This window comes from Spermophilus citellus, assembly GCF_964194105.1.
Source record: "Spermophilus citellus genome assembly, chromosome: 7".
Lineage (NCBI taxonomy): Eukaryota > Metazoa > Chordata > Mammalia > Rodentia > Sciuridae > Spermophilus > Spermophilus citellus.
The window spans coordinates 154,924,194-154,945,903 of NC_138188.1; the positions used below are offsets into that span (position 1 = coordinate 154,924,194).

General features: G+C 44.4%; 1 protein-coding gene across 1 annotated transcript; it reads left to right on the forward strand.

Moving 5' to 3' along the window:
- The first annotated feature begins 222 nt into the window (after positions 1 to 222).
- On the forward strand, positions 223 to 2,468 carry OLIG1 (oligodendrocyte transcription factor 1). Its single transcript, XM_081302252.1, has one exon. It carries the CDS (start codon positions 326 to 328, stop codon positions 1,124 to 1,126), a length of 801 nt encoding a protein of 266 aa, XP_081158378.1. The 5' UTR covers positions 223 to 325; the 3' UTR covers positions 1,127 to 2,468.
- The last annotated feature ends 19,242 nt before the right edge of the window (positions 2,469 to 21,710 follow it).

The following is a 21,710-nucleotide window of genomic DNA, read 5'->3' on the forward strand; positions in this document are numbered from 1 at the left end:
CCATCCCCTCCAGGGGCCTGTCCCGCGGCTCTAGCCCTGGCGCTCACAATAACCTCCTTGAGCTGTGCCAGCGGCACTTCCGCGCCGGCCTGGGCTCGGGCAGCCAATGAACACACGTCTGTCCCCGGCCTCGCCCCTCGATTGGTTGAGCCCCTCCAACCGCGTTCCCCTCAGGTTCCCAAGCCGGGTTTAAAGGGGTCGGGCGCCGGTAGCTGCCCTGCCGTCGGCCACCCGCGCGCAGGTCCGCGGGGAGGGGCGGCCTACGGACGGGCCCACGGCGGGGCGTTCCTGAAGGGCGCCCTAGGCCGCCCGCATCGCCCCCCAGATGTACTATGCGGTCTCCCAGGCGCGCGTGAACGCGGCCCCCGCGACCATGCTTCGGCCCCAGCGGCCTGGGGACGTGCAGCTCGGGGCCTCTCTGTACGAGTTGGTGGGCTATCGGCAGCCGCCTTCCTCTTCCTCTTCCTCCTCCACTTCCTCCTCCTCCACGACGGCACCCCTCCTCCCCAAGGCTGCGCGCGAGAAGCCAGAGGGGCCAGCCGAGCAGCTAGGCAACGGGCCGGGGTCCGGCGCGCACGCTGGCGGCGGTGCCCGGGCTGACGCCAAAGAGGAGCAGCAGCAGCAGCTGCGGCGCAAGATCAACAGCCGCGAGCGGAAGCGAATGCAGGACCTGAACCTGGCCATGGACGCTCTGCGCGAGGTCATCCTGCCCTATTCTGCGGCGCACTGCCAGGGCGCGCCCGGCCGCAAGCTGTCCAAGATCGCTACGCTGCTGCTCGCCCGCAACTACATCCTGCTGCTGGGCAGCTCGCTGCAGGAGCTTCGCCGAGCGCTGGGCGAGGGCGCCGGGCCCGCTGTGCCGCGCCTGCTGCTGGCTGGCTTGCCCCTGCTAGCTGCCGCGCCGGGCTCAGTGCTGCTGGCACCCGGCGCCGTGGGGCCCCCCGACGCGCTGCGCCCCGCCAAGTACCTGTCGCTGGCCCTAGACGAGCCGCCGTGCGGACAGTTCGCGCTTCCGGGCGGTGGCGCGGGTGGCCCCGGCCTCTGCACCTGCGCGGTTTGCAAGTTCCAGCACCTTGTCCCCGCCGGCCTGGGCTTGGCAGCGGTACAGGCTCAGTTCTCCAAGTGAGGCCCTGCCGGGGCCCTGGGCGAGATAGGACTTCTGCCCGGCCTCCTGCCGTCCAGCTTCCCGCATCCCTGTGCCTCTGAGTCCAGGGAGAGAGGGGGCCCGAGTAAGAAGGGCATTTCGAATTTTTTGGCCCAGAGGTAGGGACTGTCCAGCGCCTTCTTCCCCAGCCCTACTCCCCCAGGAAATTAAAGCACCCCCAGCAGATGTTACAAGGAACATCTAGGCGGTTTAGGTTCTAGGTGGATTCCACCCGTTTAAGGCAGAAAGTGAGCGTGTCACCCATCACCCAGCGAGTTCTCTCTCCCTGTCCCTAGAGCTGTGCGCCTCGCAGGACTGGTGTGGATTTTAGGAGGCTCTGTGTTCTGTTGGGATCCCTCTGGGAGGGGCGAAAGACCAGTCCAGAGTTTGACCTCCAGGGAGCGGTCCTAATCCAGGCCTTGGGGGGGATTTCGAACAGCGCGGACCCGCAGAGGAGTTGTTTGCTGGAGCCCACAGGCGCCCTGTTCCCAACAGCGAAGCCCAAACTTGTCAACGGAAACTATCGGACCTGGGAGGCCGAAAAAGACCAGTTAGTCCGCGTAGACCATCCGGGGCGTCGCAGTTGGACAGACCCTCAGTGGCTCAGCTTTTGGCATCGCGGTGCCGCCGGTGGAGGCGGTGACAGCTCCAGCGTTGTTGGGTGTGCTGGGGTGGGAAGTCCATCGGCTTTGGTAGCCAGACTTGGAATGCTATTTTTGAGACTCGCATAACCAGGTGTTTCGTTGCAGGGTGTATTTGCTCTTAAATCCTGGGGTCTTCTTAGCGTAGAACTCGAGATTCACCTTTCGTCTCACCTTCCCCAAAGGTAGCATAATCAACATTTGATCTTGCTTAAAAGCAAAAACCCACCACCCTTCATGTCATCTGTGTTCCGGATTTACTAAAATAGGTAGCAAGGCTTTTCGCAGTCTCCTTCATCTGAAGCTAGCTAATTAACGTTCTTTTAAAAAGACGTGAAGGAGGAGGACCAGGACTCCAAACTCCTACTGCTCCGCGGACCCAGCTGTTGTTGTCGCTGCCTGCCGGTGGCATTTTCTACCCTGTCCCTCCGGCGTATGGAGTCCTCAACCAGCACGTCCCACCGGCCGTGCTTCTCGCCGCTTTGCCGTTGAAGAATTACATAGATGACCCACCCTTCTTGATCCGTTAAGGCGTTAACCAATTACCCAAGATTATTATATGATTTATCAGCAGCTTGCATTTTTTATACTGCAAATTTTTAGTTGTTGGTAGTAGCCGAATTTAACTGGCATTTAATTTTACCTCTAACTTTGTTCCCTTGAGCTATACAGAATCAACAAAATAAAACATTGAAAGCTTAATTTTTACATTTTTTGTTCGATTTGTTTGTTAATAAAAATGTCCTTATGCCATGGTGTATTTAGAACCTCTGGATGAAAGTTGGTGGTTAAATGATTGGGATTCCACATTCTAAAACCTGACTTCCTGAGTTGTGAAATAACCCCAAATAAACAGGTAACCCTAGTTCAAGTTCAGGCATCAACTGGAAAATTTAAGGACTGCAGGCCAGTGGATGGGATCGGGGAAGGGAGATGGGCAATTCCAGGAGTTAGTTTTTGGTCAAATTTTGGGAATAGGTCTATTTTTAACTAGTTTCCTCCAGGGAAAACAAGCAATACATTTTTCATAATTTTTTAAAATTTCAGCATCTTTCTCAAAAATTCACCTTTTCTTAGTGGACAGAACCTTAAACATTATCACTTAGTTATGAGTTCCCCCCTTCCCCAGCAATTTAAATAATGTTGGGGGTTGTCTTCTCAGAAATTATGACTTGAGACATCATTTAACTCACCTAAGAGGAAAGGAAAACTCTTCCATTCCTGATGTTAAGAAAAATTTGGGGTATTGACTTGCTCATGTGACATATTAAAACATTTCATAGTTCCCAGTGAAATCCAACCCATGTTTAAATGTAGGGGATGCAGCAGAGAAATCCTATATCCCCTTGAACCCCAGGAAAACTCAGATGGGGTGATTCAATTTTTTCTATGTGGAGTTATCAAGGAATGTGTACATTTAAAGGAGACTAGCATTCACTTTGGGAACATACACGGGAGAAGGTGCTAGAAAAATGGAATTGCTCCTTACCATGCTGGCTGTGTCTGTGTCCCAGGGGAAGCAAAACCCATGAGAAAGTAGCTCTGCACACCAACCTGTGTCAGGAAAGTGTTTCATTCTTCCCAGACTCTGCCTCTGGCTTTTACATTTGAATTTAGGCATCTGTTGATTCAGTGCCTGTCCTTGTTTATCTTGCATCCTGACAAGGCACTGAAGGAAAGGTAAAAGCAAATAAATCAAAACCAAATAAATAAATAAAATCAATAAATCAAAACCAAATCAAATTCTCCATTTAAGAAATACATATTTTTACAAGATTAGAAATAGACAGTTCCTCCCAGTTCCAACTAGGTACACTGTCATTAAAAAAAAATCCTCTATATATGTATGTGTGTGTGTATGTGTGTGTGTGTGTGTGTGTGTGTGTGTGTGTGTGTGTGTGTATCAGCAGAAAACTGCAGGGTAGAAAAGGGGTGGGTAGTGATAGATGTCATCCCCCTCCTTTTTTTATGTATAATTTGAAGCATGTACTCAGTGTCTTATAGGAAAGATAATATTGTATGTGATTTTTAATTTAACTGAGAAAACCACACCCTGACATGCTTTTCAGAACTGCCAAAGAGTATGAATGAATATATCAAGGATTTACAAGGCTGTGTGGACTGCCATCAAAATATTTAATTGATCTGCCTGTATGTAGGGTCTCATTGGTCATTGTTCCAAGCCAGATTAGCAGACTTGCCCTAAAAACTGCATCAGTACAGTGTCAATAATGCAAAACTGGACCTCTCAAGGGTATAGCAGTACATTCTGCAAGCACAAGGTTTAAGCTTAGATAAGTATGTTGAAAAGCATGGAGTTGCCTTTTGAAATCTGCAGTGCAACATCACCCCAGCAAGGGAGTTTGCTGAATTGTTCTCCTCACTGGATTTTAGCTGGAGTGAGCTTTATGCAGAAGGAACAAGTTTAAACTGGTCTTTGAAGGGGGCTAGAAGGCAGGAAGGGTCTCAAGCAGGCTCCTTGAGACTTTGGAAGCAAAAGGAGAAGAAACATGTGATTCACTGCCAAAAAAGTTCCCTGGATCCAGCCAACCACCAATGTGTACTCCCAGCAATTAAAGTGAACAGAACCTAAAGGGAAAATACACAGCTTGAGACATCACATTGGTCTGTGTGTTGGAGGCCAGATGAGCAGTCAATAAACAAAGAACAGATTAAATGCACTGTGGGATTTACCCAGCCCAGAGTGATGGTCTATTTACAGATGTTCTCCTCTAAGGAAAACCGATTATGCTAGGCATGAAAATAGAACCCTGAAAAATATATAACTGAGAGAATAAACTGTTCTCTCAAGGAAGAGGCTGTACTCTAAGCATGGAAAATATTTCACTTTACTGAAGTTCAAATTATGAACAACAGTGTTTCCAGGTTACCCATCTCAGAATTTTTCATCTTTGCTGATTGCCCAGGTATGTTGGTGAAGCTGGGTATAAGTTGGCAGCCAATACTCAGAGCCTTAGCCTACTAGCTAAACATTCTAGAACCTTCTGTTGTTGATAAAGGAAGCCAGCAAGAAAGAGAGCTCTTCTTTCTGCCACACAAAGATATTTCACCAGGGTGCCAAGAGCAAGGCAATGGGAAGAGCTGTCAAATGACGGCTTTGGCTTATGTATAATTTGAAGCACACACTCAGTGTCTTATAGGAAAGAGATACTGTATGTGATTTTTAATTCAACTGAGAAAATCACACCCAGATTTTTCTCATTGATGAGGCGAGTGTATTTCCTTCAAAAGGCATTTTCTAGCTTGTCTGCTTTTCTCTCCTCTGCATACTCTACTAGTCATTAAGAGTACCACATTCATCGAAGTAGGCTCATGACACAATAGGTTGAAAAATGTCATGTTTTCCTAAGCCATGAATGCACTCTTACTGAGCAGAATTTAGTTGTAAGGAAATCACTTGAAATTCTTTCAAGCAAAGTCCAGTTTATTTTACTCAATATTTAGGTGTCAAAATAGAGTAGCAAGTTATTCTTTAAGACCTATACACAAGCTAGTCTAGTTATTTATAAAGATGTTGCAAAATAATTGTTAACACATGCCCTAGCCTGTCATTTTTAACTGAGCCCAACATAAAGTCGAAATGCCTGAGCCACATGCTTTCTGCTCCAATAGGACCAAGAGCTCCATCTAAAAACTTTCCCCTTTGCCTCCTGTTGGTGTTGTTGATAGGCTGGGCTGTGCAATCAGGAAAAGCAGCTGAAACTATTCCAAGTCCTGAAACACTATAGGCTGATGATACTTGGAGGGAAAGATGGCTGGATTGAAAGCAAAGGGGTTCGTTTCCCCTCCAGGCTCAGCCTTCCACAGTGACCTCAGGACAGCACATGAAGGTGAGCTGCTGCCCAGGACAAAGGCCACAGGTGCCAAGTCAGATGTCTGAGTCCCACAGAATGCCAGCAGGACAAGGGAACATAGAAGTCATCCAGTGCCTCTTCCCTGTCGAATAAGGCAGCTGAGGCCCAAGAACTTCAGGACTCACATTCAAGGGCATCAGGAAGTCAAAGGCATGAATGCCAGGGAGCAGTACCTGTTTTGAAGAGGCTAAATCAGCTTCCTTGATTTTTCCTGTTGCAGGAAACAGGAATCCTGGCAGGAGGTCACCACCCAGGCTGAGCATATTCTTGACTCCTGGAAGGTCCTTGATCTCTGGCCTTTCCCAGCCTTTCTGTGCAGCCCTCATGGTTTTGTGAAGTGGCATCCACAGGTAGACTGCAGCAAAACCAGCTCAACTTTCCCTGGCACCCTTGACCTACAGCCCCAAGGGAGGCCCAGATTGGTGACAAAGATAGACAGAGGCAGAGGTAAACCCCATGAGAAATTCTCAGATGGAGATGTTTGTCATTAGCATTTTGAGAAGCAACTTTCAGACTGCAAGGAAGCAGACAGCTCTGAGACAGAGCAGCAGGGAGCAGGGGAAGAAGCTAAGGCACAATGTCAGGGACTTTCTCTTTGTAGCTGCTTTGCAGTGTTTTCCTGGAGACAGTAAATGCGCTGACTCCAATGGGCCCCGTTCTCTGGACACAGTGAGTATCTTTTAACCCAGCATTTTTCATGGACGAGAGTGATTCTCCAACTGGCTCCTACACAGCAGTGAGTACTGGCTGAAGGAAAAGCCCTTCCATAGAAGACAGACACACCTGACCCTGCACCTGGACCCCACACCTGGCACATGGGTCAGAGGTAGGTGATGGGACCTGGGAGAGACTTACCACAGATCCTAGCACTGGGATCCAAGAAACACTGTTGTGTTCCAGAAGCCTCTAGGTAACATGGGTAACTCCTTAGAGAATGCCAAAGTCATACAACCAGGACACTCCAAAATAACAGGATTGGATAACAAGATTCATCTACAGGTTTAGAAAAGAAAGAAAGAAATGGCGGCTCAGCTGGGAACAGTCAGGCAGGGGGAAAGAGGACCTATTCACAGTAAGAACAGTCGAGTAGCACGGCCAGTAGCAAAAATAATGGTATTGGTATGAGCCAACAATGGAACTTCTTGAGTGTCAAGAATGTAATAAGCATTTCTCATGGTTGACTTCGTTTTGTGGGCACTTGGGTCATCCCCTCTTTACAGATGAGAAAACAGGCTCATGAAGAAGTAGAAACGAAGGACAGTGAAGTCAAATGAGAGAAGCCTAGAAGTCAGGGAGTGGTGGGACAGTCCCCCAGGGTGTCCCCCTGTCACACTCATAATGTAAAGAGGTGTCCTTTTCCTTTCTGGTCCCCAGCTCTTGGGGCAAGGTTGTAGCACCCCCACATGGGTCCCCCTCCATGCCTACACCAGCCCCTGGCTGTGGATGCTGCGGTTCCTATCACTTCTAATCAAACACGACCCTGCAGCACAGCTAGACCCTCCACTTTATCCCTCCTCTTTCCAGAGACTTCATGGGAGTTATTTCATTTGTAGTTTTGTTTGTTTTCATTTGTCCAGTTTTATGTTTTTACTTCCAAAATATCCCAGTGTGGTGGAGCTTGACATTGGGTGTGTGGTTGTGGGGTTCTAGGGCTGCACCTTTCCAGATACATCTGCCTCTGATCCTCCAGTGACCACTGTTTAGGTAAAAAGCAAAAGCAAAACACTCGCAGGAAGTGATCGCTGCATGCTGTCCCGTTCAAATCTTAAAAAATTGAGTTGAGCCAATGAAGAATCAGTAATGAAAACGTTGTATTTGGTAATGTTATTTCTACCTAGATTACCACTCAAAGGCAGGATTTGGCTTCATTCTTTGCTTGCTTTGATGGTTTTACTTTGGTGCTCCCTCTACAGCCCTGGATCATCAAAGCCCTTTATTAAGCACAGCCCTGATCAGGAGTTACAACCAACAATTGTCATACCGTGAATCACAGAGGAGACCAAAAAAATTAAACAGGCCCTCTCGGCCCCCATTTCATAGACAACCTTTGAATTCACCCATGATGGCAGCATCCATGGTTCTGGGCCTGGAGGGCACTGGAAGATGCCTTTTATATTTTGTCTTCACACAATGAATCTCAGAGGGAGAGATGTCAGCATCGAAACATAAACTTCTCCAGGGAAGCATGTAGGGAAAAGCTGTGCCCCATGGAAGGGGCACATGGAAACAGGAGGAAGAACTCTCTATTGTGTGGATTCTGTTGTGTCCAAGTGTCCTCAGACACCAGTGTCCTTTCCCCAGCTTCCCCCCTCCCGATCCTGGGCTCCTCTTCCAGTTTGCAGTCCTGACTGTACAGTTGCCCTGTGTTGTTTGAACCTTGGCCTCGTTTACTCTACTTGTTGGCTGTGTGACCTCGGACCAGCCTCTTGAACTCTGGAACCCCAGTCTCCTTATCTCTCAGATCGGGGCTGCGATAGGATGCACTTCACTGGGGGGGGGCAGTCAATGAGACGGCACCTATTAACCGCTAGACACCAGGCCTGTTGCAGCTAGGGTGTTGTTCTTATTACCGCTCATAGAGCTTAATCTAGAAATCACCCACGTGATGGGAGCTTCAGAAGGCAGCAGTGTGTGCTCAGTCATTCTCATCCTCTTTTGCAATGTGAATAGGGCACATGTGGCATCTGATGGTACCAAGTAACACTCCATGTAGAAGGAGCCAAGCTGTCTTATGCTCCCAGGCTCCTGCCAACACCTACTGGAGCCCAGCCCTGCTGTTCTAGGGCCTTCTCTGAAGGAGACCCACACAAGGGCACATCTTGGGTCCCCAGAGTCCCTGGACCTGTGCTAAACCCGCGTGAAACCAAAACACTTCTCTGAGGGAGCAGGATCCCCACCCCCTCCTCACAGTTGACCAGCACACAATGGGTTCTTCATAAACCACTGGCCACAGAGGCCACAAGCTGACTGGATGTCATTCTCCACCAGCAGAACGTCAGCTCCAAACAGTATCCACGGTTTGTGGCAAGTGGCATAAACACCAGGCTGGTGACTGAAATCACTGGCTGAGTCATCTGCACATGGGGGATGAATGGGGCTCAGTCAGCCCAGGAAAGCTGGGCCAGGGCTGGGGCCAGCTCCCTCTAGCCAGTGGGGCGGGGGTGGGCGTCCTCTCCCAAGAGCCATGCCTTGGGCCAATAGCCACCGAGTGCCTACCTCGTAGGTTCCAGCATCGCAACTGTGTCTCCAAGTCATGCTTATGGTCATCTAAACCCAAGGGGTGGTGCCCAGGGTGAGTTTCAGCCTGAGTTTCCTCCACAGAAAAGAAGGAAAGAAGGAGGAAGGGAAAGAGGGAAGGAAGGAAGGAAGGAAGGAAGGAAGGAAGGAAGGAAGGAAGGAAGGAAGGAAGGAAGGAAGGAGTTTCATCATGAGTTTCCTCTACAGAAAAGGAGGAAGGAAGGAGAAAGGAAGGAAAGAGGAAAGAGGGAGGTGTTAGGCCTGATTATGTTCAAGTTTTTGTTTGTTTGTTTTGTTTTGTTTTTTAGTTGTAGTTGGACACAGTACCTTTATTTTTACTTATTTTTATGTGGTGCTGAGGATCGAACCCAGCATCTCACATGTGCTAGGCAAGTGCTCTATCTCTGAGCCACCACCCCAGCCCTCAAGTTTTAAATAGCAGTTATATTCTGGTTCAAACTAATTAATTAAGTAACCATCTCAAGCTGGTCAACAAGGTAGGGTCAGAAAAGTATTCTGATTAATTAAACTTGAATCCCATATTCAAATAGTTTTCGATGAGATTCTCTTTGTGCTGGTTGGGTCTTAGGAAGAAATCAGACATTGAGAAGCAAGCAGGCCAGCACTGGGGTTAGGAAAGCAGTACTTTGGAGGACACAAAATTGAATCAAAATTTTCATAATAAACAATATTTTAATGTATTTTTAAAAAATCAAAATGATGCAATAATCTGTGGAATATCCAGTGGTTTAAATGCAGATAAGACTGTCATTGCTGACATTTCCTCCACTTCAGTGCAGGTTGACACAGCACTGGAGGTGGGTCCCGTCCCCCTCCCAGTTCAGCAGGGCCATGGCCACATCACCTGTGAATCCACAGCATTCCCCCCGCCCTGCCCACCCCTGGCCAGGTGGGACAAGCTGAAGGCAGCTCTCGGAAGTAACAGTCAGTCACAGGCAAATTCAGACACTGGCAGACATAGTCCCTGCCTTCCTACTGCTGGATGGTGTGGCCAGGTATAGCAGGAGTGGTGCCATGCCCTAGTCCTGGCCTGCCCAGCATCTGGAGGCCCGTTTTTTAAATTCCTGACCTCCTCTGAGCTATGGTCCCTTGTACAGATTGATTCTAAGTGCATCGAGCCTTGATTTCCTCATCTGTAAAATAGGGAGCAAAATGGTCTCTACTTTACACTGGTTCTACTCCTGGAACCAATATTATGCAGGTATCACCCCAGCCCAGGGCACAGGCAGAGTGGCAGTGCCTCTCTGTTGAGGAAGTGATCCCCTTCCATTCAGCTACTGACTTTGGACACCCAAGCAGCAGCTTCCTCAGGAATATGGGGTCCATGGGGTCAACGTTTTTCCCTAAAAAATGAAATAACAATAGCAGCAGCACTGAGTCTTTTGTTGGGGGTGTTGTTTAGACCTAGGCCAGTGCTAAGGGCTGTGCAGTCACCAAAAAGTACAGAGAGAACCGAGTGCAGCAAAAGGGAAAGTGGGTGGCTAGACTGCACTGAGCTGCCATCCTTGGGCAGCGACATGGAGCAGAATTTACAGCCTCAGTGTCTGAAACCTGCCAGGGAATTAAGGGGCACCTCCTTCTGCCAGAACCTGGGTATCCACATGGGTTCTGCCCTCCATTTTCCTTGCCCTTATTCCCCCACATCACCTGGGCCTGGAAGCCAGAGACTCCCAGGGAGCCTGGTGGCTAAACACGCGGACCCTTGAAAACTAAGCATAATGAGCCTTGGAACACGCACCCCCAGCACCCGAATTGGGTAAATAAAGGGGCTTTGCTTTCCCGCTAACAGCTCATCTTCATCCTCTGCTGCCCCTAACACCCAAACCTTGACCCTGGGGAGATGGTTCACCAGGAGAGAGGACAAAGGGCCCATTTTTAATGTATTACTCAATGCTTCTGGACCGTGTTAAACGTTACACTTAGATTTTAAAACCCATCTATTCATTTGAAAAATGCTTGCTCTGGGCTTTGTAAAGTTGTGCCTGCTTTGAATGCACAGGAACCATCTATAACCCAATAGCCTCTTTCATAAGAATCATTTCCCACCACCCTAACCCCCGCCCCTCAAAAAAATTTAAGTTCATTTCTTTTAAGTTAAAAATAAAACTAGAATTTTTAAAGAATCCCCTTATGAGAATGTATTCATCATCCTTGGCCATTGTAAATCAAATAATTTATAATTCCCAACAACTAAAAAGTGTTAACCTGGACGCAAATTTGACAGCCAGTGGGTCCCACTTCTGCTACGTTCTCCAGAGTCATGAATGGCTTTCCAAAGTAGGGTTCCAGATGACTAGTTTAATATTTCTAATTTAGAACTGTTACTGAGGGAAAAAGAGAAGGAAGCTCTGAGTTTGGTTTCTACAGCAATTTTTGTTTTGATTTGGTTTAGTTTGGGTTTGGGATGAGGTCTCGTTATGTCGCCCAGGCTGGTCCCAGACTCCTGGGCTCAAACCATCCTCTTGCCTCTGTCTCCTGAGTAGCGGGGACCACAGGTGCACACGACTATACCTGAAGTGGCTATTTTTAAGAGAGCTTCATTAGTTTTTGAAATAATAAAAGGATTGTGTGAACTCACTATAAATAAATTTCAAAAACCAGACACAAGCAAACAACATTTGTCTATAATCTCATCACTCAAGAAAACTGCTGCTAACAACACCCTGGTGTATACTGTAGATTTCCTTCTCTACATATGTTCAGATATAGTCAAATACAGTTGGCCCTCTGTGTCCTTGGACTCCACGCCTCTGGAGTCAACAATCACATATTTGAAAGTATCCTAAAAAATGTGTCTGTATAGAATATGCACCGGCCTTTTTTCCTGTCATTATTCTTTAAACAATGCATTGTAGCAGCTATTTCCATAGCATTTACATTTTATTAGATATTTTAAGTAATCCAGAGATGATTTAGAGTATCTGAGGATGTAAATAGGTTCCATGCAAATACTATGCTATTTTATAATAAGGGACTGGAGCATCCAAGGATTTGGGGGGGTGTGGGAGAGTCCTGGAATCAACACTGAGGGACAACTGTGTATACAACAGATTAGAATTAAACTGTACAGCCTGTCTTGAAACCTGCATTATTTATTTAAAAGTGCACCATGAAAGCTTTCTGGGCCAACAACACTCCATTGTCACCATTTTAATCTGGGATTCTACTGTTGCTATCCTGTGATTTTTGAGCAACTCTTTGTAAAAGAACATTTTATTGTCCCCTCGACATTTTAACCTCCATCACACATCACCAAACATTCTTGCACACACATCTACCTGCCCTTGATAGGTTGACACTCAAATACATTTCTAGAGGTGTATCACTCCATTGACACAGATTAATAAGACTTTGATTGTGTGTTACCAAGTAGGTCCCTCAAAATGGTGGTGTTGAAGCCCACTCCTACAGGTAGGGCCTGAAAAGGTGTCTCCTTGTAGCCTCAACAGCACTGGGTATTTTTCTTTTGAAATGTGAGTGGTTCTATTTGTTATTTTATATATTTTTATAATTATAGAAACCATCCAAGACCTTTACAAAATTTCACATGACCAATGTATATAAAGTAAAACTCCCTCCCCAAAGCTTCCTATTAGAGTTCCACACCCACAGAATTGAATTTTTCTAAATGTTCTTTCAATGCTTATACCAAAAAACGTTTTTTGCTTTCCTAAAAAATGGTCTACTATTCATATCATATAGATTAATTGCAAGTTTGTTTTGCTTTCTGCATTTCTGCATAGACTGTGACCTTCTTTTCATGACAATTATATGTAGGTCCCGAAGGTGGCATCAGGGTGTTCCACAGAATAGGCACACTCTAGCTCACAACACCAGATCCTCAGGTTGGACATTTTTGTTGTTTTCTTTTTTTAAAAAAATATTTATTTTTTAGTAGTGTATGGACACAATACCTATATTTTTTTATTTTTATGTGGTGCTGAGGATCAAACCCAGGGCCTCGCACACGCTAAGCAAGTGCTCTACCACTGAGCCACAACCCAAGCCCTGTCATTTTCAATATTTGAAATAATATCTTTTCTCATTCAGCTTAGCAGGTGCATCGATCTTTCCTAAGATCATTCCTAGAGTTCGCACATTGCAAAAGTTGACCGCTGTTGTCAAACTGCCTTTGCAAGTGAACACTCCTGCCAATCATTGGCTCTCCCCATCTGCAGGTGCCTACCAACCAGGGATTGAAAACATTTGGGGGAGGGGCAGATTGCATCTATACTGAGCATGCATAGACTTTTGTTGCCATTATTCCCTGAAAATACAATAAAACAATGATTTATATAGCATTTATATTGTATTTGATGTTATATGTAAAAGTAGATTTTAAAGTATATGACAGGAGGCGTATAGATTTTATGCAAGTACTATGCCATTCTATTTAAGGGACTTAAGCATCCTTGGATTCTGTTATGTACTGGGGTTGTAGAACTAAAGCTCCGTGGGTACCATGGGACAACTATAATGCAAGTAGCTTTGCTCTAAGGGCACTTAAGTAGGACCTCCATGTTCGCTTCCCAGGTTTAAATTATAGATATGATTCTGTAGAAAGGGGAGGTTCCAGTTCTAGTAGTCTGTGAGTCTCTTTCAGACATATTCACTCCCTTGGGGGCAGAGGTGCCCTTTCTTCTCTGCTCCCTCACTTCAGTTCATGCTTGCAAGCTTATGTTTGACACCTTCAGAAGCATTTATATTCATTCATAAAGCAGACTCTGTACCAAGTGGCCCACCCGCTACCCATTCCAACCACCACAGATTGGCAGAGACACAACTCACTCTTCTACAACTGAAGGATTTCTGATTTTTTGTGTGTTGATCATATACTAAAATGATGATATTTGGAACCTATTGGTTAAGTTAAATATGTAATTAAATTTTTTACCTAGTTCCTTTAATTTTTTAATATTGCTACCAGAAAATGTTAAGTTACATATGTTGCTTGAATTATGTTTCTATTGAATGGCAGTACCCTAAGCTATCTGTACATGTGCAGAAATACACCTAGGTTTCTGTAAGAACACACACACACTCTCTCTCTCTCTCTCCCTTTCTCTCTCTCTCTCCTTTCTTCTATTTTTCTCTCTCCCTCTCTCCTTTCTCTTTACCTCTTTATTTTTTTCCTTCCTTCCTTCAAATCAGTTCAGTAATCTGATTTGCAGAGAAGGTCTATCATTTCCTTGCAATAGTTGACCCTGTCACTTTGGCTATCTAGGACATGAGCAGTGGTGTTCTGGTAAAATGGCTCTGTGAGACAAAAACAAAGCCCCAATTTGTCATTTTTGCTCATTTTCTGTTGTGTAAATTCTCCCACCATGACCAATTCTAAGCTGCCAATGTGAGGTCTCTGACCCTGGAGTTGGGAAGATACACAGTCAAGGACTCTGGTGACCTTGCATGGGTAGCTCCAGCGCAGCACTGATTAGGTGGTGGGGCTTGAGCTCATGGTCCAAGGGAGGCCAGTTGGAGCCTCAGCTCAGGCACGAGACAGACAGGCAAGGAACTGGATAGCAAGTATTTACAAAGGCAAAAGCATCCATGGTATGGAGGCAGGTGCCCACCAGGGGTGGTAGGGATTGCCTGAGCCACAGTGTCGAAGTAGTGCAATCCATCCAGGACAGTGGCAACTATCCTGCGGTGATGGTGATATTGGTGGCATCTAAAGTAGACTGCACTGTGGTAAGGTCTTGGTTGTGCTGGTTCCCCAGAGCCTACTTCCAAAGCCTCCTCCATTGATCTGATGAATTAACCAACTCCCTCCGTTAATCTTTCTTCTGCTATGCCTACTAGAGTTAAGAACTACACTAGACATTTACCTATAACAACCCAGTGATGTGCTATAGCAAGTGATGTGGCTGAAATACACAGTAGGTGTGGCACCTGCTACTGCCAGGTGACACAGTGGTCCTGAAAGACTGCTCATCTGAATCACCAGTGGAACCTTAGAAACGGCACACGCAGAATTGAAAGCAGGGATTGAACAGAAATGTCCAGTCATGTCCATGGATACACTGTTCACAAGAGCCAAAAGATGGAAACTGTTGTCTATCCATAGTTGAGTAGATAAGTTCAGTGTGGTATGTAGATTCGGCCTTAGAAAGTAAGGAAATTCAGTCACATGCTACGATGTGGGTGAACCTTGAGGACATTCTGCTAAGTGAAATAGATCAGTCACAAAAGGACACATACTGTATGATTCTACTTATGTGAGGGGCCTAGAGTAGTCAAAATCATGTGGACAGAACATAGAAAGGGGGTTTCCAGGAGCTGGGGAGAGTTGTTTAATGGTTACAGACTTTCAGTGTTGTTAGGTGAGAAGAGTTCTAGAAGGATGGTGTTGATGGCTGTACAATGGACATCTTCATAATGCATTTAAATAATGACTGAGATGGTAAGTTTTAGTTATGGATATTTTACCACAATAAAAAATAATTTAACAAAATGGGCACATGTCAAGTTTTCTCTTCCAAAGAGGATCAGCATGGGCTGATGGCTGGGCACATATATATGGTTTAAAAAAAGAAAATCAGGTGAGAACAATTGATTGAGAATGACGATGTGAAGGTGAATGACCTGAACTGATGAGAGTTCAATTTCAATGACAGCCATGCCTGAAAGACTTCATGGGTTTCTAAACCAAAATTGGCCCGCAGAGTGAAAGCAGATGCAGCTGTGTGAAGGTGATTTATCTTAAATGCATTTCTTGTCGACAATCAGGAAACTTTCCAAGGAAACCCAGATTTTGAGTATTTTCTAGAAAGACTGGGAGATGTGTCAAGCTAGCAGGCATATGCATGGCAGAGTGAGTTAGGGTTCCATACGTATGCCCCATACGTCACAGTCCCCACTCCTGCCTTCCATGTCACCCCAGCTCACTTCAACTGGCCTTTGAGGTCTTTGGCCTTGTGATCCAAACTCCAAAGGAGCTGAGCTGAGAATCTCAGTCACTTTAAACCATACCTGTCTTCAAATAGCTTACAAAACCATGCCCGTCAGCCAAGGGTCATTATGTTCTCCCTTATATCTGGAAGCTTAGAGAGGAAAGAGAAAAAAGAAAGGGAGAGGCTCTCATGGAAATAAAAGGGAGACCAGTAAAGTGGAGAAAGGAGGAGACAAAGGAGAATTATTGGGGATAAAATTGATTGTATGCATTAATTATGCACAAATTATGTTGTATGTATGTATGACTAGTAACAGTGAATCCTGCAATTAGGTATAATTATAATGCATCAATAAAAAATCATGCCTGTACTGATGGGTAAATGAATAAACAGGGCTACTTACATAAGCCAAAGTAATGAAGATAAATGCCAAAAGCCCAATCCTCACTCTAATGTTATCATCGACTTCCTAGGGCAACTCTGTTTGCTACACTATAAACAGGCTGCCTGTCCAGCATTTAAATTCTGCTTTAATTTACACCTTGCAAGATTGAATCCAATTCATCAAGTCCATCTTGGACCATATTTACCGAGGTTTCTATTTCAAATAAATCTAAAATACACCAATTTCTTGTGGCCTACCGAAGGTGAGGTGAGTCCAAGGATATTGATTGAGAGAGCAGGTGTAAAATTATGAGAGTTTTGTTTTCCAAAACAAAACTAGGGCTCCCCCAAGCCCTTGCATGATGAAAATTTGCACTCCTTCTTGATTTGGGAACCTATATTCAGGGAACCCCCCAGAGAATATCCAAGCCAGGCTTAGTCAAGAATAGCTGGAATACCCAGGGGGGAGGAAAAGGGAGCCAAGACAAGTCTTGATGCTTTGGGATGATGTTAAAGTTTTCTCTCAAGTTATGTCATTTCTAGTCACTTTCCATGGGGTTGTAGGTTAGGAAGGAGTAAAAGAGAAAAAGCAAAAGGCAGCAAGGAAATTAGAACCAATTTTCTAATTTCTATTTTTCTACCACCTCCCTTCCAACATGAGGGCCCCAAATGGCTCTCCTATCTCCACTGCACTCAGGGGATGACAGAGAAACAGCCTGAAAATAAACTGCTGTAGTTTGTGGATGCATCACTAGCATAAAAGATTCCTCAGTTTCAAAACTCAGTGAATCTATACTTCTTTCTTGGCTTTCCCAAGTTAGCACAGGGCCTGCAGTTGACCAGTGTGCTATTCACACACACACACACACACACACACACACACACCTTTATTCTAAAGATGGACTCCCTCCCCCAGACTGGTATGGAAGGAGCTTGTGTGGCAGCCTTGCCTTCCAGAAACCTTTCGGATCCCATCTTCAGTTATCTCTTGGGGTTCCAAACCCCTAGGAGGCCTCCCCCAGGCTCCCTGCAAGCCTAGAGACAGTTCCTTTAGGAAGGTGTTATTTACATAATAAACACAGACTAGACCATGCAATGTCATCTCAGTGCATAAACAGGCTCAGGACAGTGCAAGATTTTCTTTTCAAAATAATCTTCCAGCTCAGTAGAAGTGAAGGGTTTCATCCATTGTTTTAAAGGCTGTTTGGGTGAGTAATGAGACCAGAGTACACAGCAGGTTGTTAGTTCCTCCATCTTCCACTGAAAGCTTGGGAATCTCTCAAAAAGCAAACATGGAACCTGATGTACGTGCTACGTTCTGTGAAGAGCTTTTACCTAACACCAGGCTGATGAGCCACATGGCTGAGGCTTGAGCACCAAAAACAGTCATTCCACCCGCTGACTTGCCATTCAAGGCCTCACAGCATCTACTCCTCTATTCTGCTCTTCTGTTCAGCTACCACAACAGCCAACCACGCTGCCACTTCATCCCACCATTTGGCAGCCTCAGTGTCCCTTCCTCCTCATCTGACACCATCCTACACACCCTTCCAGGTTTTATTCAAATGCCCTTCTCTGGAGTGCCATGTCTCTTCAGACCACTGACCAAATGACCCCCCTCTCCTCTGCATTTCCTTCAGGACAGGGTTCAGATCTAATTTTGCCTTCTATCCTCCACTGCCCCTGTAAATGGGGTACACCTAGATTCATGGGGAGGGAGAGTGGGAATAGAAAGGATGGACAGGAGACATAGGGACAAAGGGAGGAAGGAGGCTCAGAGAGTCAGCTACCAAAATGCAGTCACAACCTGACGCCTTCCATCTCATTTTCAAGTAGAAAAGATCATTCCAGAAACTTCCCCAAAATTCCTAAGAAATTTTGGTAAAAAGAATTTAAATGTTGAAAACACAATGCCGGGCTGGGGCTGTGGCTCAGTGTAGAGCACTTGCCTAGCACGTGAGAGGCACTGGGTTTGATTCTCAGCACCGTGTATAAATAAATAAAATAAAGGTCATTGACAACTAAAAAAAAGTTTAAAAAAAATAAAAAGAAAGCACACTGCTAAGTGCACCCCTAGCTCTGAAATAGAGAAACAATGTTGGGGTGTTGCTTAGGAACAACCAGGGCTGCAAAAGGCAAGGAAAACTGAGGATGTCCACATTCAAATCTATGAAGTACCAGCTCCACAGGGTGCCAGGGGTACCCAAGGAGGCTCTAGTCTTCGTGTCTTATGAACTTGTCATTCATCTTTCTGTTTTTCTAGAACGGGTTTACATTTACTTTCATTTAAAAGTTCACTGTTTGGCTTCCCCTTAGAAATTAAAGACAGCAGATAATTCTAAGCTTGAGCTAGAAAAATCACTTTGGAAAGTTTGCAACACTCAATCCATTGACAATCACTCCCTGGATGGAAAGTGGTCCCTGTAATTTGCGACTTTTTCAGAACTGATAAACCTATTTTCAGTTAACACAGTGTCTGAACTTATGACCTTTGTCTGGGACATGCTAAACTTCTTTCTTCTACTATGTCACTAGACATCCACAGGGCATGGATTCCAGGACTCGCAGACACCAACATCTGAGGATACTCATGTCCCTTATAGAAAATGATGTGGTGTTTTCATATAACCTACTCACATCCTCCCCTGGACTTTAAATCATCTGTAGATTACTTATGGTACCTAACACAATGTAAATGCCGTGTGAGTCAATGTTATGCCGTATTGTTTAGGGAATGATAACAAGAAAAGAGTCTGTACATGTTCAGTGCAAACATAATTTTTCCCCAAATATTTTCAATCCATGGTTGGTTGAATCCAACAAAGGTGGAACCCACAGGTATGGAAGGCTTACTGTATTTTTCAACACAACTTTAATTTTTTTTTCTTTTACCTGGTAAATGTTTTGGGAATCTTTCTTTTAAAAACCATAAATCTAATTCTGTATCTTACTTAGTGTAAACTAAACCTAAAATCACCAACTCTCACTCAATAAGGTAATAGAGCCATTAGCATGTACAGAGGAATTCGATTATAACAAATTCCCCTGAAATCGATTGACCAGCAACACAGCAGTAATATCTGCCAAGCCAAGCCCTGGCTCTGTGTGAGCAAGTGAGGAGTTCGTGGTTACTTACAATTGCTTCATGTTTTTTCACATCTGAGTGCTGCAAAAGGAGCCCAGAATCATTGTCTCCAGCTTTTCTTTAAAAAATTATAGTCAGAACACATGTCTGATTTAGAAAATGCAGAACTTTTGTTTATGTCTTTGAGACATGTGATAACTCACAACATGATTTTCAGTCACCCAAAAATTTGTGATTGCTTGATTTTTTTCCTGCTTGTTTTTCTGCTTGTTTTTATTTTGATCACCTTTCTTCGAGGTCCTGGGAGGCTCTTGGGGTGTCAGGGTTTCTGAGCACTCCCCCTGCCCCACATCTTCCTCCACGTGGGAACCCCTGGGTAGCTACATATGGACAAGACAGAAACTTCTAATCAGTTCTCCATAGCTGTGCTGTGAATTTTATATTTTCTTCTGAGAATTGTACTTTTACAGTTGTTCTCCCACCAAATGCAGTGAAACACTGATTTGTTTATTTGTTTTTTTCTACCACTCATGAAAAACACACTGGGGAAAGGGCAAATTGGAGAACCTCGATCTAACCCACTAATTCCACATTTGGAGAATTTTTTCCTGAGGAAATAATAAATCATGTTACTTAGTTAAGTTCTTGATAATAGGAAAAAATAAAATAACAGAAAAAAATCATAGTAGGTTTATAACAGGAGAAAGCATGAAACACTTTTAATGTCCCAAATATAAGATGGAGTTAAAAAATCATAATAAGTTAATTCACAGGATAAAGGCTATGCTGTCCCTTAGGAAATTGTTTTAAAACATTAAATGTTAAGAGGAGAATAAGTATTTTACTTAAAAGAGTGCATTATAAAGCAGAAGGATTGCAAAAATATGTCTGTCCATCAATAATGGTTACCTCTGGGTGCATGTATATTGCTTTTGCAAGTTTCTCTATAAATCTGAAATTATTCTAAAACAGAAAGGTAAATTTTAAAAATAAGAGCACACATTTCTCAGTTCCTCAATTATTTACCATCTAACAAAATAAAAAGAAATGCCCCTAAAACTCATGTGTGTATTTCTTCTACATATATTTTGAGTCTATTCATGTGTATTCTATAGAGAAAAGGTATATCAAGAAAATCTATCAAAATTATAACAGTAGTTATAGCACAGGAATTTGGAATGCTTTTTATTCTTTCTTCAGTTTTTCTGAACTTCCATGATTTTCTATGGCAAATGAAGATAACTTTTATATAATTATTACCTTAATAATAATAATTCATATTTATTAAATGTACTCTAGTTATATCACAAGTAAAATAAAATGAAACAAGATTCTTTTCAAAATCAGAAAAAGAAATTTAAAATAGTCTTGTGGATTTTCCATGAGCCCCAAGAATACCCAGAAGGCTGAAATTGTATAAAGCCAGGCAAAGCCACTAGGAGAGTGAAAATGTTATGTTTGTGTTCTGGTCGCTGTTGAAATTCTAGGTACTATATGTGGTTAATATGAATTAGAAGCAGCTAATTATACTTTTGGAACCACAGAGTCAAATTGATAATGACAGTATTCCTAATTCAGCACAATGAGAAGCCTGGTAACTATTGCCTGTCTGATGAATGGGGAACAGAGAGGAGAGCCCTTTTTCTTTGAAAAGCTTAACATTAAAATTGGCCGTATCTGTTACCTTAGGTGCAGAAAGGAAACACAGAAGGCTGTTGGCTCAACTGGCATTTTTCACTCTGCAATTTCCATGTCTGGGTAATTCATGTCACAGAGAACAAGGGGAGAAGGCCGTCCAAAAGATTTTTGGAAAAAAAAATCAAGAAGAAAATAATTCCAAACCTAAAGCCATGAATGGCGCTTCTCTGGGAGTCTAATATTTTTTTTCCCAGAGAAATGACAAGACAGACAAATGGAAGATGAATGAAACGACACTGTGGCAATAATGCAATTGGTCCTGCTGTGGCCGTGAGCATGCAAATAGCAAGATAGTAGTGAGATCTCAGACTTTGCTTAGAAATAAAATATTCAGTCTGTTGTTGTTGTTGTTTTTTATTTCAGGATTTTGAGTGGAAAAGTAGTCCCACTTGTCAATCAGCTAAGTTGCAGGGACTAATAGATTCTGGTGTTGGGGGGGGGGGGTCAGCACAGAATTTAATTTAACATCTCACAATACATCCACATGCCCAGAAAATGTGGACAGCTTGATAGGGTTCACTGAGCCAAAGAAGCAAGACCCAAACAGTGCATTAATGTATAGGGAAAGAATAGTTGCAATCAGGCCCTGTGAATTGGACAGAGGGCTTGGAGATGAAGCAATTATCAGCCATCGGGGATTAATAGTAAAGTGTGAATACCAAGCTGTATATGTTAGGGGCAGAATATGTTGCCTATAGAAAACAACAAAGGACGTTTCTTACTATTAAGTGAGAT

What these genes read in the sequence shown, in the direction of transcription:
- OLIG1 (XM_081302252.1), top strand. Translation starts at nt 326, where the DNA reads ATGTACTATGCGGTCTCCCAGGCGCGCGTGAACGCGGCCCCCGCGACC.